The sequence below is a fragment of the Eretmochelys imbricata genome, chromosome 3 (genome assembly GCF_965152235.1).
Source record: "Eretmochelys imbricata isolate rEreImb1 chromosome 3, rEreImb1.hap1, whole genome shotgun sequence".
Lineage (NCBI taxonomy): Eukaryota > Metazoa > Chordata > Testudines > Cheloniidae > Eretmochelys > Eretmochelys imbricata.
The window spans coordinates 145,145,054-145,161,014 of NC_135574.1; the positions used below are offsets into that span (position 1 = coordinate 145,145,054).

At 40.9% G+C, this 15,961-nt stretch overlaps 1 protein-coding gene across 1 annotated transcript in view; it reads left to right on the forward strand.

The window, feature by feature from the left end:
- Window positions 1-11,746, forward strand: part of LOC144262211 (visual pigment-like receptor peropsin) — a 44,471-nt gene extending 32,725 nt beyond the window's left edge. Inside the window, exons 3-6 of the mRNA XM_077811885.1 lie at window positions 3,148-3,247; window positions 7,366-7,470; window positions 9,320-9,543; window positions 11,303-11,746. Of these exons, the coding sequence (XP_077668011.1) occupies window positions 3,148-3,247; window positions 7,366-7,470; window positions 9,320-9,543; window positions 11,303-11,746 (873 nt within the window). The remainder of the gene's footprint in view (window positions 1-3,147; window positions 3,248-7,365; window positions 7,471-9,319; window positions 9,544-11,302) is intronic.
- The last annotated feature ends 4,215 nt before the right edge of the window (window positions 11,747-15,961 follow it).

Here is a 15,961-nt window from a genome sequence, read left to right on the forward strand (position 1 = left end):
CTGGGGCTGTAACAGATTCAAAGATGAATAGGAGGGGTATTACATAAGGTGCCAAAGTCAGAAGGCAAAATGTATAAATAAGCATCTTTTATGCTAATACAGGGTCCAAACCAAAACTGATGAGAATCAACTGGGGAGTCTTGCCATTGACTTCAGTGGGCTTTGGATCAGGTTCATAGATTCCCTTATTATCCAATGCACCTTGTGTAGTCCTCTATACCTTTGCAAGTCAGAATGGTAGCATTTTATTCCCACTCTGTTCATGTTTAAATATCTACACGTGGTATGCAGCCATGGAGAACCCGGTCTCCCTAAACTGCTATTGGAAGGAGACTAGACTGGTGTAACTTAAATGCTGAGGTGCTGAAGAAGGTGATATTTAAAGAAAGATAGTGATTACTTACTAGCTATACATTTGTTTGGTAAGTGTTGTGCTGTTTCCTTGTTTATAATTAGAAATGGTTGGAAAACCAAATTTCTGTTCTGCAGGAAATTCTGAAGTGACATTTTTTTCAGTTCCAAATCCGAATGAAAAATCAAAATTTAAAATTTTTCCTGTTGAAGAGAAATTTTGAAAATTTCAATTGAGAAAAATTGAAGTGTTTTATTTTGATAAGGTAAAAATGTTTTGTTTGCTTAATGTCAAAGCGCTATATATACTAGGATATAATGCTAAACATTAAATATAATATTAAATTATAACATGTTTTAATATAAAAGTCAAAATGAAATCAATCAAAATGATAAAGGTGAAAAAAAAATTTCCGCATTATCAAAACCACCAATTTAGTTGAAATTGACACACTCTCATGAAAAAGGAAAAGGAGGACTTGTAGCACCTTAGAGACTAACAAATTTATTTGAGCATAAGCTTTTGTGAGCTACAGCTCACTTCATCCCGAAAGCTTATGCTCAAAGAAATTTGTTAGTCTCTAATGTGCCACAAGTCCTCCTTTTCTTTTTGCGGACACAGACTAACGTGGCTGCTACTCTGATTCCCATGAAACATTTCAATTTAATCGAACAGCATTTTCTGATGGAAAGATGTTTCACTGAAAATGTTTCAACTAGCTCTACTTATGATGATACAGTATTTCGTTTTAAATCAAAATGACTAGTCTCATTTGCCTGCCATTTTTTTTTTGTGCGCTCCATTGGTAGATTGAGTTGATCAGGAAATACAATTGTCCCTCAGTGAGAAATGACGTTGGCACATCTACTAACGATGGGGAAATGAGGATGAGAGAATAACAGTTGTCATCTTTGGAGGCAATTGTCATATCCTCAGCCGACACATGACGACTTCAGTGGAGCTGTACTAGTTTACATCCACTGAGGATCCAGCCCTAGTCCTTTATATGTATTTTTATTACTGCTTTTTAGGCTTTTGTTCAGATTTTTCACCGTTCTCATGGTTCCTGAAACACTGTTCAGTTCTAAACAATAACTCGTACTATTTTTTAAGCTTATGACTGTGTGGATTTACAGCAGTCCTTGCACATGTTGTTATCTCAATTTGTGCAGTATGGCTATAGCACATAGTAGAGCAGAGGCTATTTGCTTCCATAAGCTTAATGAAGTGTATAGTGCATTTGCATTTCCAGGTGTTTAACTAATCCTGAGAGACAACAGGACAAATTCAGCCAAATGCAACCTGGAGAAAGCATATGCTGCATCCATGGAAATCATTGGGTCATATTCTTTTGTGACATATACATTGGTTTTGGTTACACATCAGGTGTAAGCTGATCATAAATCTGACAGACGTGGCCATGTAAGTGCCATAATAGTGCATCTTGCACTGATTTACTATTCAGGGATTCTGCAAAATGAATGTAGAGAAAGCACAAGGGGGCTTGTTGCAGGAGAAGGGTGTAAGATAAAGCATACCACACCTACTTTAATTTATATTCACCTCATTCACAATGTCCTCAGGCCAAATTCGGGCATGAGTTCAATGAGAGTGGTGCCATTTATGTGAGGACTGAATATATTTTGCCAGAATAATGAACTGGTTTAAGTTGCAGGGTTTTTATTTATATAACCATTGAATACCAAATTCTTGCAAGTTACAGTGTGGAGCCACTTACATCAGTTTTCCTACTCAATTTAATGTGAAACTTATACCTCCAAGTGACCCTCTAGCTCTGTGTTTGCATCTGATTCCAAGCTTTTGAAAATTAGACTAAGCCTGCAAAGATTTTATCCAGATCACCTCCCAGTCACACAGTATTCACTAGCAGCTGGCTACATCCATCTTTGCTACATTCAGCAGGTATTTCTTCCTTATAGCCATGAATTAACCTAGTTGAATTGTAACCATTCTAGTGGGGCCATTGACTTCACTGGCATGCTACACAGGCAAAAGGGTCTATGCAGGCATACCTGTGTGGATCAGATTCCAGGATCAGGGCCTGAGTCAGTTTTACCATACCAGTAACAAATATGACTAGCATTGTTCAAAGATAAATAATTTGGCTGATTTGGGTTTGGACGTTTTAAAAATCTTTTTTTCCACCCAACTAAGTTGATTGCACGCTTGCATGCTTCCTATTGCTACTGCCACCTTAACCTAAACTTCATGTGTTCAGTTTACATATTTGTCTCTATATAATGAGGATTGTTGCATCCTATCCCCTTTCTCCTGTGCAGTCTTTTTTCTCTTTCATTCCGTAACTTTGTATTTTGGGGGGATGTATTTCAGCAGGTGTTTGCTTGTTTGTTTTACATTCACATTACCCACATGACACACCGTATCTAGTTTTTCAGTGTCTAATTGTTCAGTGATCACAGAGATTGGGGGGAGGCATAGCTCAGTGGTTTGAGCATTGGCCTGCTAAACCCAGGGTTGTGAGTTCAATCCTTGAGGGGGCCATTTGGGGGAAAAATTGGGGATTGGTCCTGCTTTGAGCAGGGAGTTGGACTAGATGACCTCCTGAGGTCCCTTCCAACCCTGATAGTCTATGATTCTATGGTAAAGACCCCTGACATTTTATATTTCACTGGCATTTGGGCTTTTGGAAAAACTTTCAGGAACATTAATATAAAACCACTGGAGCATTCCCAACAGTTCCCCTCAATCCAACCCCCTTGTCATTCTGTAGTTTGGTTGCGGGAACAAACCCCCTTTTTTATTTGTTTTTGCAGATTGATGGATTTCTGACACTTCTGTTTGGCCTGGCTAGCATTAATACCCTTACAGTGATCAGTGTGACTCGCTACATAAAGGGCTGCCATCCAGACAGAGGTAAGAGCTTCAACCACACATTTGAAGAAATTAAAAATAGCGCTGGTTTCTGACTCTGCCTTCATTTACCTTGGTGAAAAACAAGAATAACTCCCCTGAAGTCAATGGGGTAACACGGTGGCCAATGGACAAGGGGGAGAATCAAAATCAGGCCCAATAATTTCTGTTGGAAATCTGCTTCCATCAAACATTTTCAGATTAACCCAAATAAGAGCAGGGTTATTCTTGGCACATTTGCTTCACTGTGGGTAGAATTCAACCCCGTGCAGAGGGCCAACACTAAGCTTATGTATCACTTAAGTCCCTCAAAATAGAGTGTAAATGGCACTTAAGTGGTGCACATGTCCATTGTCCCTCTGCAAAGAGGTGAATTTCATCTTGTATTAAATGAAGTTTAGGACAGTTGCCAGCCATTAATAGACCTGGCTTGGGACACTTTCCTCCACAAATGCCTTTTTGTTCTCAGTGGTGTTTTGCCTGCTCACAGCAGGCATTGTGAATAGGGTTAGGTGTCACCTGGAACACTGAAATCTACTGATCTTCCCTGCAACCTCTCCAACATCATCCTGTCTTGCATCTCAAACTGCTTCTCTGCCATTGTCTCTAGGATGCCCTACCATCATCTCAAACTCAATGGACCGGATTCTGATCAACCCATGTACTTTTTACACAATGTGAGGTCAGAATCAGGCCCACTCTTTTCAACACTGAACTTCTTTCTTCTTAAACCTTCCTCCAGACTCCTTGCCTAGCTCCATTGACATTGCCACTCTCCTTCCTGTCTCCTAGGCCTGTAATCTGCATGCCATTTTTGGCTTTCCTCTCTACTTCTCCCTTCTCCAGTTCTCTCCTGTCATTTCTTCCTCTTCAATATCTCAAAAATCACTCTTTCCTCATGACCCCTGCCCCTAAAACCTTTGCCCAAGTGCTGATTTCTTGTTTACTGTATACTTCTCTAACCTCCATGCCCTCCAATCTATCCAAAATACCACTACTAAAGTTATCTCCCTCTCCCACTACTCTACACCACTTTGAATACCTCCAATGGCTTCCTGTCTCTTACTCTGTTAAATTCATACTCTTTGATGTCACCTGCCTACAAACCCCTACATAATCATGCCACCATCTACATTTCTGCTCTTATTCCCACCTACCCCAATCTGCTCCTCACCCTTTACTCAATCGTCCCACTTAAAAGATCATGGATGTCCTCCTCCCATTATTTATTTTGTATTTCCTATCCTGTTAGAAATCTCCCACCAAAAGTCCTTGCTCAGCTACTTCAAATCCCTCTTTAAAACCCACTCCATCCAGAAATTCTCCCTATCTTCTTCTAATCAATAGTTTCCCATGCTAGTTCACAACTCCAGTATTATCCAGTATTGTCTTTTGTCTTTGTTTTGTGTGATTTACGCTGTAAGATTTGGAGCAGGGATCCTGTCTCAATCTCTGTATATAAAGAACCGTATACATTTACTGTGTTATATAAATGATATTTCTAATTGCATAGGCAATAACAACCCTGACAAGGCAATATATATTCTGCAGGAAGTTCCACCTTTGCACCAGAACCAATGCACCTTGTCACTGATATATCTATTAAGGCCCATTTTTAACTCAGTCTGGTGCTGGGGCAGTCAGAATCAGGCTGTGCTGTGTACCGTATTTTGTATTTATTGTACCATATCTAGCCATATTTTAAATGCACGTCTCTCTCACCTAAGTTTCTACCGGAGAGCAAGGTCACAGCCACCTCAGCCTAGGTGCCTAGGCATCATAGCTAAGCCCCAGAAAGATCCTCAAACTAGGTGTTCCCCCACCTATCTTGCCTGTGGAGCCCAATTTGGTAGGCATGCTCTGAACATACCTAGACCCACACAAAACAGCCAGAGGATGTGATAGTGCCCCCTTTGTAACTTTTAGCCCAGTGGTGTTAGGGCCCTCACCCAGGATGTGGAGAGCTGGGTTCAATTCCCTCCTCTGTCTAATGTGGGGAAGGGACTTGAACTTTGGTGTCCCACCCACCTCAGGAGAGTGCCCTAACCATTGGGCTATGGGGTATTCTGGGGTCTCTCTCAATCTCGCCTGTTGAGGCTGCTCCACTGTGTATAAACAATTAAATAGGCATTGGAAGAGAGGGACTGGAACCTGGGTCGCTCACATCCCTGGTGAGTGCCCTAACCTCTGAGAGTAATTCTGTCTCTGGTGCCCAGGAGAGATTGAGAAAAATCTGCCCCAGAATACCCCATGCCCAAGTAATTGATTTCTGTGGAAATTATGAGTCTAAATATCTTTGTGGATCTAGCCCAAGGTGCCTGAGTTCCTTTGTGAATCTAGCCTTAAGTAACTGCAGGAAGTCTAGTGTCTTGGACAGCTCTCTGTGCTCTGAAGAAATCTTCCTCTTTCAGAGTTTTACCTCTTCAGCAACTCACCACTGCTCCCATGGGAACCAAATTAATTGCATCGACACAGGGAGCAGGGCTGCACACATTTTAGCCAAGCTTCCAAAACTTCTGCTGATTAGAAGAGGGTACTTAAAAAGCCTGCTTTGAATACTTACACAATTGAAGATTAAACATATGTATAAGCCAGATTCTCATTTACTCGAAGGCCCCTTATGCCACTCCAGCAGCGTAACGGGGTGTAAATGCAATTTATTCCCACTTTAGGGTTGCTTTACACTGCTGCATAGTGGGCCTCCGTATAAATCAGAATTTGGCCCACATGGCTTTTCCCATCCCTTTATTGCTGCTGCTGACTGCAACATTATCAAGGGCCATTGATGCAGCCAAACCATAGCAGAAACTGCACGTTCGTTATCACTGAAGTCAGGCCAGATACTCAGGGAGCACTATGGAAACTGCGCTCAACTATCCCTGACAGGGGAGGGCTTGGGCGAGTAAGGGAGGACACAGTGGAGCACTTGGGGGACTCAGGCTGAAAACATTTCCTGTATTTAATAAGTAGGATCATTCAGAACCCCTCCCATCCAATGACAGCATCAACAGCTTGGGAATCAAGGACAAAGAAAAGAAGAGAGTGGAATCCGTTAATTAAAACCATTAGAAATGTGAGTAACTAAAAGCCTTTTGCCTTTGACACGCCTGAGGCTCATATTCTGTAGGAAAAGTGGTAAGTACAGGGAAAGCAATAACTTTATTAACATACATATCTCAGATATCTGTGCCAGAGAGTTAAATGTAAGGGTCATTCCAGAAGGTTCTTGCAGTATTTGAGTGGGCTGGACTCTGGGCTAAATCCCATCACAAGTCACAACCAGACAACCTCAACAAAATATATGTAGACAGTTGTCTACACCTATTGTCTGGAAAGCAGAAATTTCTTTCAAATGTAATAGGTTAAAATAATTTTCTTATGTGTTGTCTGGCACTGAGAGGTTTGCATGTGCAGACCGCAGCACCTGGGCCTAATGATATTTGTGTAAGTGATGGAACATGGAATCTTAACGAAAAGTGAGGAGAGTACTCTGCTAGTCAGGTAAAGGATGCATTTTTCTGTGGACTTTATATCCCTTTAAAGAAGGCTGGAACTGGCACAACCACTGTATGGTTAAGAGTAAGTTATTCTGGTTTCCCTGATCATGGATGAGTTGAAAGTGTTATGCTGGCTGAATACGGTAGTTTGAGTTCCTGGTTTGTTTTCCTCTGGCTACCAGTGTGGGGGCAGATTTAAAGTTATTTGAATGCTATACTAGTGAATGTCCATTCTTTCCATTGTTTTTCTTTTTTCGTGTTAAATTAAACTTATAATTTCCTGTCTTTTTAAAGGTTTACAAAACTGCAAAGTTCATATATGTTTCTTGTAGCTTTAACACTGAATTTCCGAATTGTCTCATATCTAATTTATCTGTCACTTTTTAATCTAATCTCATCTAACTCCAATGTCCTTGCAAAATCTTGAACACTCAAGTCACTGATCTATACTTTCAAACTTACCTTTAGTTTAAAAACATTTTTTTAGTCTGGGAATTATCTCAAGTACCAAGATTCCCCTAATTAGCCCTCCCTGGTCTTTACAGTAGTCCAATGTGAACAGATTTAAATCGGGAAAGGGTCAGTGTGTTAAGTGCCATTTTCTCACTGTGTTGTATGTTCCAGGGCATTGCATTAGCAACAGCAGCATCACTGTGGCCCTGGTTCTCATCTGGATAGCAGCTTTCTTCTGGTCAGTGGCTCCAATACTTGGATGGGGCAGTTATACAGGTAAAGGGCCTCTCATACATTTCTACAGTGACACAATTGGCACATTTGCTCTTAATAGAACAAAGATGATTTCCCTCTTATCTTGCCGTTTATTGTAGAGCAGACTGATTATCAGTAGAGCTGGGAGTATAATTCATAAAGAACAATTTATTCAGGGAATGCTTATGATTGTACTCTGGGTATACCTCAGATCTCAGTTTTGGGGCTGGTACTTTCTCTGCTTCTTCTACTAATTAGTGATATTACATTACATGGGTGAGAGTACTGCTTATGTGCTACTTTGTCCAGGTGTATACATCCTTTCCAATATTTCCCTATACAATCTACTTGTGGGATGAAATTCTGGTCCCGTTGAAGTCAATAGGAGTTTTGCCATTGATTTCAATAGAGCCAGGATTTCACCTTTGGTTTGCAAGGTTCTTCCTGAATGTATCCAGATAAGTGCATCAGAACTTTTTGATGTTAAATATGGATAAGACCAATGTCTTTTAGCTCAAGGTAAGTAATTAATTTTTTATCTCTGGTTCCTGTCTTCTGAAAGTTAATTCATCCCATTTAAACTTCATCAGCTATGGAGAATTAAGAGGATTTATTTTTGATTAGGTCTTGTAATTTGATGCTAATATGAGTTCCATTGCTGAATCATGCAGGTTTCACCTGTTTAACTTTTCCAGGGATTGTAAATACTTGACTGTGTAAACAGCTAAAACTTTGGTTCATGCTTTTGCTTATTTGTGATGTATTTTATTGCAATGATTGTCTGAGCAGTCAACAGACTTAATTTTTTTAAAACTGTTTACAGTCTATGGAAAACCTTGCTGCTCATTTCATTTTGGGGAGTCCTTGAAACCTTCATTCCAACCTTTGTTCAAGTGTGAAATATATAGGCAGGCTCTATTGCTATGAGTCATACTCAATATTTTGTTACGGGGCCAGATTTACAAAGGCGTTTAGGTGCTTAAAGATGCAGATAAGTGCCTAGTGGGATATACAAAAGCACCCAAGCAGGTTAGATGCCTAATTCCCATTGACCTTCTGTTAAGTGCGTAACTTACGTAGGCACTTCTGAAATCCCACTAGGTGCCTACCTGCATCTTAAGGCACCTAAATCCCTTTGTGAATCTGGCCCATTATCTAAGCATCTGTAGCCCCTTTATAACTGTACGCTCTAGTTTGCAATTTATGTCTGATCTCAGTTTTTTTCAGGTGTGGTCCCATTATCTGTGCCATTTGCTGTATTAATATTTTTGCACCTCCGGTATCATTAAAGTGGAAGTCCTTTCCATATAGAATGTTTGTGGCTTTCTCCATTCTATTTTGAAAGATTCAATATTTTTTATTCCTATTTCTTATTTTGTAATTTGTTAGTTAACGTGACTTTTTTAATTGATTGGTGTATTATCTTTGTTACAATAACTTCTTATTATGCTGTTTGGTACCAAGATCTTAGAAAAAGTTACTGTGTAGAAAGTAATAGCAAATGGAAGAACATAACTTGCAATGGTATCAAACCTACAGAATTAATAACCATTTTTCTGAGAATGGGAATTAAAATATTACCCTTTACTGTCCCCCCTTAACAGTGGTTTCTTCATGCTGGCTAGGCAGTGGAAATCTAAATCAGAGGCAAGTAGCCTGTAATACATTTTGTTGCAATCTATGAGGTCTTGGAAAATTGTGTCTATAGAACATTATGTCATAATTCATTAAATCACCATGATCTCTTGGTCCTTTGCTTTCTAAAAGAAGAAAACTATATGTTTTAAATTTATAAATCAAATGCTTTAAGATTATTAAAGACAAATATATTAAAAAGGAAAAAAGCTAACCACACTGTTTTGTTTTTTAGATCGCATGTATGGCACCTGTGAGATAGACTGGGCAAAAGCCAATTTCTCTACAATCTACAAGTCCTACATTGTGTCTATATTTATCTGCTGTTTCTTTCTACCTGTGATTGTCATGGTCTTCTCATACGTGTCTATCATCAACACTGTCAAGTCAAGCCATGCACTAACTGGAATGGGTGATCCAACAGATAGGCAGAGGCGAATGGAGCGAAATGTCACTCGGGTATGTCTAGGTGCTTCGTATACCTGTAGTATACAAGAAAACAGAGCGGGCACTTTGCATTCTTCTACAGCATTAGAGTTCAATGACGAAATTGAAGACTTATTATCAAATTAGATCACAAATGAACATTAAACCTGAACATGAAAAAAAATCATGCAGTCAGTCAAAAATATGGCGAATATATAACTGAAGTACTCTATTTATGAATCACCAAAGATTGTGTCCTCTTCTTTTTCTGAAGTGATAGTACTGTGCAGAGAGAAACTTATGGTGGAATTCTTAAAAATGCTAATCACTGGCTTAATGCTGCTTCCTGTTCCATCAAAGTTAATAGGAGATTTAGTAAAAGCTGAGTGTTTTTAAAAATCCCACTATTCATTATTAAACCCAAGTATAATAAAAACCTGTTTTTATTATACTTTTTTTTATTATACTTTGTTTTTATTATTCTTTTTTTTTCCCTTTTGAGTCTTATCCTACATTTCCTTCACTTCTCCCCACCCTCCCATCCCCCACTCTCTGTCCTTCTACCATGTATCTTTCTTCTGCATGATCCTCTTTCCAGTCTCCCTTCCTGTTTCTTTTTCCTGCCCTTAGTTGACCGTTCTTATTTCATATTCCCTGCATCTTCATCCTAATTCTTTCAAAATACAAGTGGCAAAAAAAAAAAAAATCAAACGTAAGTTATCGTTAGGCACCTAAATCTATATTTCAGGACCCACGTAAGCAGCCTGCTTTTCAGATGTGCTGAATACCCGCTGCTCCGTTGCACTCATTGGGAACGCTCTCTGCCAAACACTTCTAAAAACCCGGGCATTTATTTAGTGCCTCAGGTGTCAAACTTTTTAGGTGTTATGTTTGAAAATACTGGGCTAGAGCTGCGGTGGGCAACCTGCGGCCGCCACTGGCCTCCGCTTCCCGCTGCTCCCATTGGCTGGGAACAGTGAACTGCGGCCACTGGGGGCTGCGGGCGGCCGTGCAAATGTAAACAAACCATCTGGCAGCCCGCCAGCGGATTACCCTGACAGGCCGCAGGTTGCCCACCGCTGGCCTAGAGCCTGATTTTCAGATGAGACGATCACCCATCACTCCTGCTGATGTCGCAGCTGGGATTGTGAGAGTCTCAGCACTTCTGAAAACCAGGGGTGGACAAAGGACCTGAGCTATTTTTATCTCAGTAAATTCTTAGAGTGGAGCCAATTCTATATATTTGAATTGCTTCTGAGAAATACCCATCTGAGCTGTCCAAACAAAGCCAGACAGCATATATGAATAAGTACCAATGAACAAGAGCAAAAGTTGCAAAATCTAGCCCATAGTGTGTCCTAGTGCAAGGGTGCTGGCACTAGCAGAACTGAGGGTCCTAGGAACTAGTAGGTACACCCTTGACCTGACGTGGTTTCCATCATATACAATAGCATATGGCAACGAAGACATACGCTCAATTCCTTATCTAAAACAGACAATCATCACATTTTCCACATCAGAAATGTGCTAGATTCTGTACAAAAATATAGTAACAGACAGTCCCTGCCGCAACTTGCTCACCATCCAAGACGAAGTGTGAGAGGGAAAATACAGGCACAGAGAGATTAAATGACTTGCCCAAGGTCACAGAGCAGGTCAGTGGTACAGCTGGGAATACAAGCCAGGTGTTTCTTAGCCATCAAACCACACTGCATCTCTCTGCTGCTTTAGTGTAATCCAATGTACAGTATTGTCTTAAGAAAATAAAAGATGTTTTCATTCTCTCGCCTAGGTTTCTATTGTCATTTGCACAGCCTTTATTATAGCATGGTCTCCATATGCTGTCATCTCAATGTGGTCTGCCTGTGGCTACTCTGTGCCCAATCTAACCAGCATCCTTGCCAGTCTGTTTGCCAAGTCTGCCAGCTTCTACAACCCCATTATCTACTTTGGAATGAGCTCCAAATTCCGAAGGGACATTTTCATCTTGCTGCATTGTGCTAAGGAGACTAAGGACCCCGTGAAGCTCAAACGCTTCAAAAACCTCAAGCAGAAGCAGGAGCCTTCTCCTTCTCAGAGAGAAGAGAAATATGCAGCGGAGGTCCAGCCTGCACCCAGTCCTGATTCTGGGGTAGGGAGTCCAACCAACACCCCACCTCCCAAAAACAGGGAAGTGTATTTTGGTACCTTTGATTCTGCATCTACCAACCCCAATATTGAATGTGATAGACTGTAAGGCTGAAATTACCATGTGCATCCAGTGTATGTACAAGTAGAAGAGATTCGGCTCACCACTTCTGAGCAGCTCCCTAATTCCCATTCCATCTGTCTCTTACTATAGAACTAACTCCTGTACAACTTAAAGCAAATCAGGATGTGCTAAGCAGATATAATTCTTATTATATATGGGTTATAAAATGCAGTTCAGCAAATGCAGTGGGCATCAAATCTAGTGCCGGGGGAATTTTTCTGGATCTACAGTACTGCATTTGAAAGACTTTATTTAGAAAATTTATCGGTTAGCCAAAATCACTAATATTTTCATATCCAAATTATATTAATTAGGTGATTTCATTTCCCAGATCACATTTTGCCACCCTTTTCCTCCCTTTAACAGTCCCGGGTTTATCCGATTCCTCTGGCTCCACAATGCTGCCGTTAGCTAAAGGCCAAAAGGGAAGTCAGTGTCTGCTAAGATCACTATAGTGCTGTTCCAAGATTGGCCACTAGAGGATGCACAAAAGCCACATGCTCTCTGTGGGAGACTAACACTGTCACCTCCATGATGCTCTCCGGCTACTCAAACTAGAGGGATGAGTGGGTGTGGCTGGTGTAGAAATAAGAGTCCTGAAGTCTAGCTAGAACTGAGTGCAGTAGCAGCCATGTCACTGGGCTAGTTGGCAAGCTCTTTGTGGTATTGGCATCTTTTAGTACTTCGCTGAACTATGAATGGCAGTGTCACACCTGTCTTTGTTTATTTGCTGAATTATATTAATCTTTCCTGATTTTTTGGGTGAGAAGGGCATGATCGTAACATTCATACTCAGGGAAGTTGGCCTTAATTTTCTTCATACATCTCCAAACTGATCTTTTCACTTGGCTATTAAATCTGAGTAAGAGATGTTGCACGGGCAATGAAACTAGCAAGAAGCTGTTCTCACAAGAGTACCAATAAAGTATGGGTTGAAAATTATTTAAAAAACAAAAACAAAACCCGACCTGTATTGACTCTTCTCAGGGCAATCCGTATATCTGCCCAGGGATACAAAACTGCCAACTACTAGCTAGAAATAAGAAAAGGAGTATTTGTGGCACCTTAGAGACTAACCAATTTATTTGAGCATAAGCTTTCGTGAGCTACAGCTCACTTCATCGGATGCACAGAAATAGCTACTCTACAAAACAGTAGGACAAGGCAGTGATTTAAATAGAAAAGCTGTGGGGTTTATTTTTCTTGCTATTGGCAGAATCTGCCTGTTCTGTCAGGTTTGTTTTGGAAAATGAAAACAAAGAGAGGCATGTCCATTTTTCTTCTCCTTAGGGGCTATTCTTGTTCACAGGCTTCCACCAAAAAAATGTATCGGCATGTTTACAGTAGACATGTTCCCTGTCAAACATTGTACCTGCCTGCATTTATTGGCATTTATTTGTTCCATCGTTAAACAGAATATATAATTAATGGTTTGCAAACCACATTGCTCATTATGAATCTCTGGAATCTGAGTGTCCAAGTACATAAACATTGTATTTGTTTTGCAGAAGTATGCTTATCCATATGTGGTTCTTGGAAAAGTTATAAAAAAAAAATCCACCTTAATTTCCTCCATTAGTATATTTGGTTTGAGATTTTCATCTGATTTGAACTTAAAAACAAATAAACTTTATAAGCAATGGCAGTGAACTATGATTTCTTTCATGGCCATAGAGCTGAACTGAAAGCGTATTCATTTTTGTGGAAAATTTTTGAGAATTTGGCTTTTTTTCTATTTCATTATCATAAATAATTAAAAGCAAATAGGTCAGCCGCTTGTGTCTGGGTGAAGCTGCATTCCACAATTACAGGAGCGAATCAAACCCACAACAGATTTCAGGCAAAATCCTACCCTGACTGAATGGACTGAAGCAGGGGTGACAGTGGGGTGAGTAGCAGGGTGCAAACCCTTGCGTCTAGCACAAGAACCATGCTGCTGGCTCAGTGTGGGCAGGTGCTATGCACTATTGAGTACACTTTGCTTCTCCTTTGATGTGAGGCACCATGCGGCCCCAACTGACACATCCTGCTGTCTCAAGTGTACACGTTAGCTATTCAGCTGATGGGCTGATCATGTCTCATCACCAGCAAACCAGCTAACCTGGCTCCCCCTTGTGCTTTGTTGTTTGTAAGGGAAACACACTGGGGATGAATAGGTTCCCTATTCCTTTGTCTCAATACACTCACTACAAGCGTTGGCCCTTAGTATACACAGAATTGTTATGGCAATTCACCACAGAAGTGACACTCCAAATGATAGTCTTGCATAGTTAAGACCCAGTTCCATGGACATCTTCCAACTCTGCAAGACTGCAAGCTAGAATTCAGTCTGAATTGTAATGTATGCTACTTTTGACCACTTTAATAGATACAAAATTACATATGTACAAACAAATAGGGGAATTAGATGATGGAGGGGATGGAGAGTGGTGGAAAGGAGGACACCAGAAGAGAAGTGGAGAAAAGGAAGAAGTGAGAGAGGAAAGCAAGAGGGAGAAGGAGCAGAAGCGGAATGCAGGCATATCTGCCGATGGAGGAGAAGGTGTATTCAATTCTCCCAAAAGTTTGAGCAAGCAGCAACGGTACTTCATCTTGCAAGGACCGTGTGGAGTAGTAAGCTACGGTCCTTCATCAATACACAGTGATGCCACAGAACCCTGGCTCCCATTAAAAGGGCACCCACAAGGCAGTCTATCTGGCTGGGCAGGTTAGGCAGAGGGATACCACTGCAGACACCAAACATGTGGTACAGGATCAGCAGCAGCAAGGGCAGCAAAAACAGTGGCATGTTTGTCACCAAGTGTTGCTCAAATAAATAGACACCATATCCAGACGTCTTGACTAGAAGCAGTTTTGTGATTGCAAGCAGATACCAGTATGTAACACAATCGGGGGGGGGGGGGGGAGGTGGGGGAAGTCCAAAATGTGTAACATCACTTCAGTGCACGTAAAGTGATTTGCTTCATGACTTAAAGTATGAAATAATTGCCATCATGGAGGGTTTTTAAAATGTATCTCCAACTGCCAGAGATAGGGAGGACTCTGAGTTACTACAGTGAATTCTTTCCCAGGTGTCTGGTAGGTGGATCTTACTCACATGCTCAGGGTCTAACAGACTGCCATATTTGCAGTCAGGAAGGAATTTTTCCCCAGGTCAAATTTGCAGAGACCCTGGAGGTTTTTCACCTTCTTTTGCAGCGAGGGACACAAGTCACCTGCTAGTTTGAACTAGAGTAAAGGGTGGATTCTCTGTAATTTGACATCTTTAAATCATGATTTGAGGACTTTGGTTACTTAGGTAGAGGGTAGGGGTCTCTTACAGGAGTGGGTGGGTGAGGTTCTGTGTCCTGCGATGTGCAGGAGGTCAGTGTAGATGAGCACAGTGGTCCCTTCTGGCCTTAAGAGTCTTTGAGATTCCTGATTTTTGTTCTATTTTTCTTCCCTTTCCTTTAAAAAATGATAATCTTAAAACAGTGGACTGCGAGGAGAGCTCAGTTCAGGCATGGCTTTGCCACATGCTTCCTACGAGATGTCGGGTCAGTCACTTCAGTCAGAATTTTCAGCAGTACTCACTGATTCTATGTTCCTCATTTTCTGGAAACATGACTGGATTTATTTTCACAACTACCATGTGAGCGAGGGAAATATTATCCCCTTTTTTACATATGGGGAACTGAGGCACAAAGGGCCAGATTTTCAAAGCTATTTAGGTGCCTAAAGGTGCAGCTGTGCACATAGGCTCAGATCCTCAAAGATATTTAGGCACCCATCTGTATCTCTAGGTGCCTAAATACCTTCCAAAGTCTGGCCCAAAGAGAATAAGACCAAAATTTGCAAAAGTGTCCACTGTTTTGGGGCGCCCAGCCTAAGAATGTGAGGGTCTGATTTTCAGAAGTGCTGAACACTCACAGTTCCAGCTGAAGCCCATGGGAGTTTGGTTAAAATCAGTGGGCTCGCAGCACCTGAAAATTCAGGCCTTTGGTCTCTCAAGTTAGGCACCTAAAATTAGTGTACACTTCTGGCCATGTTGGGCTATTATCTCTGATCTTAATTCTTCATTTGTGAAAAGGGGATGCTATGTCCGTACCTCGCAAGGGACTTGTGCAGATAAATTCATTAGTGTATGCGATAGGGCCGCAGAGAGGTTTTTTTGGGACCTAGAGCAAAATTTGAAACTGAGGCCCCCTACACTTCCAAAAA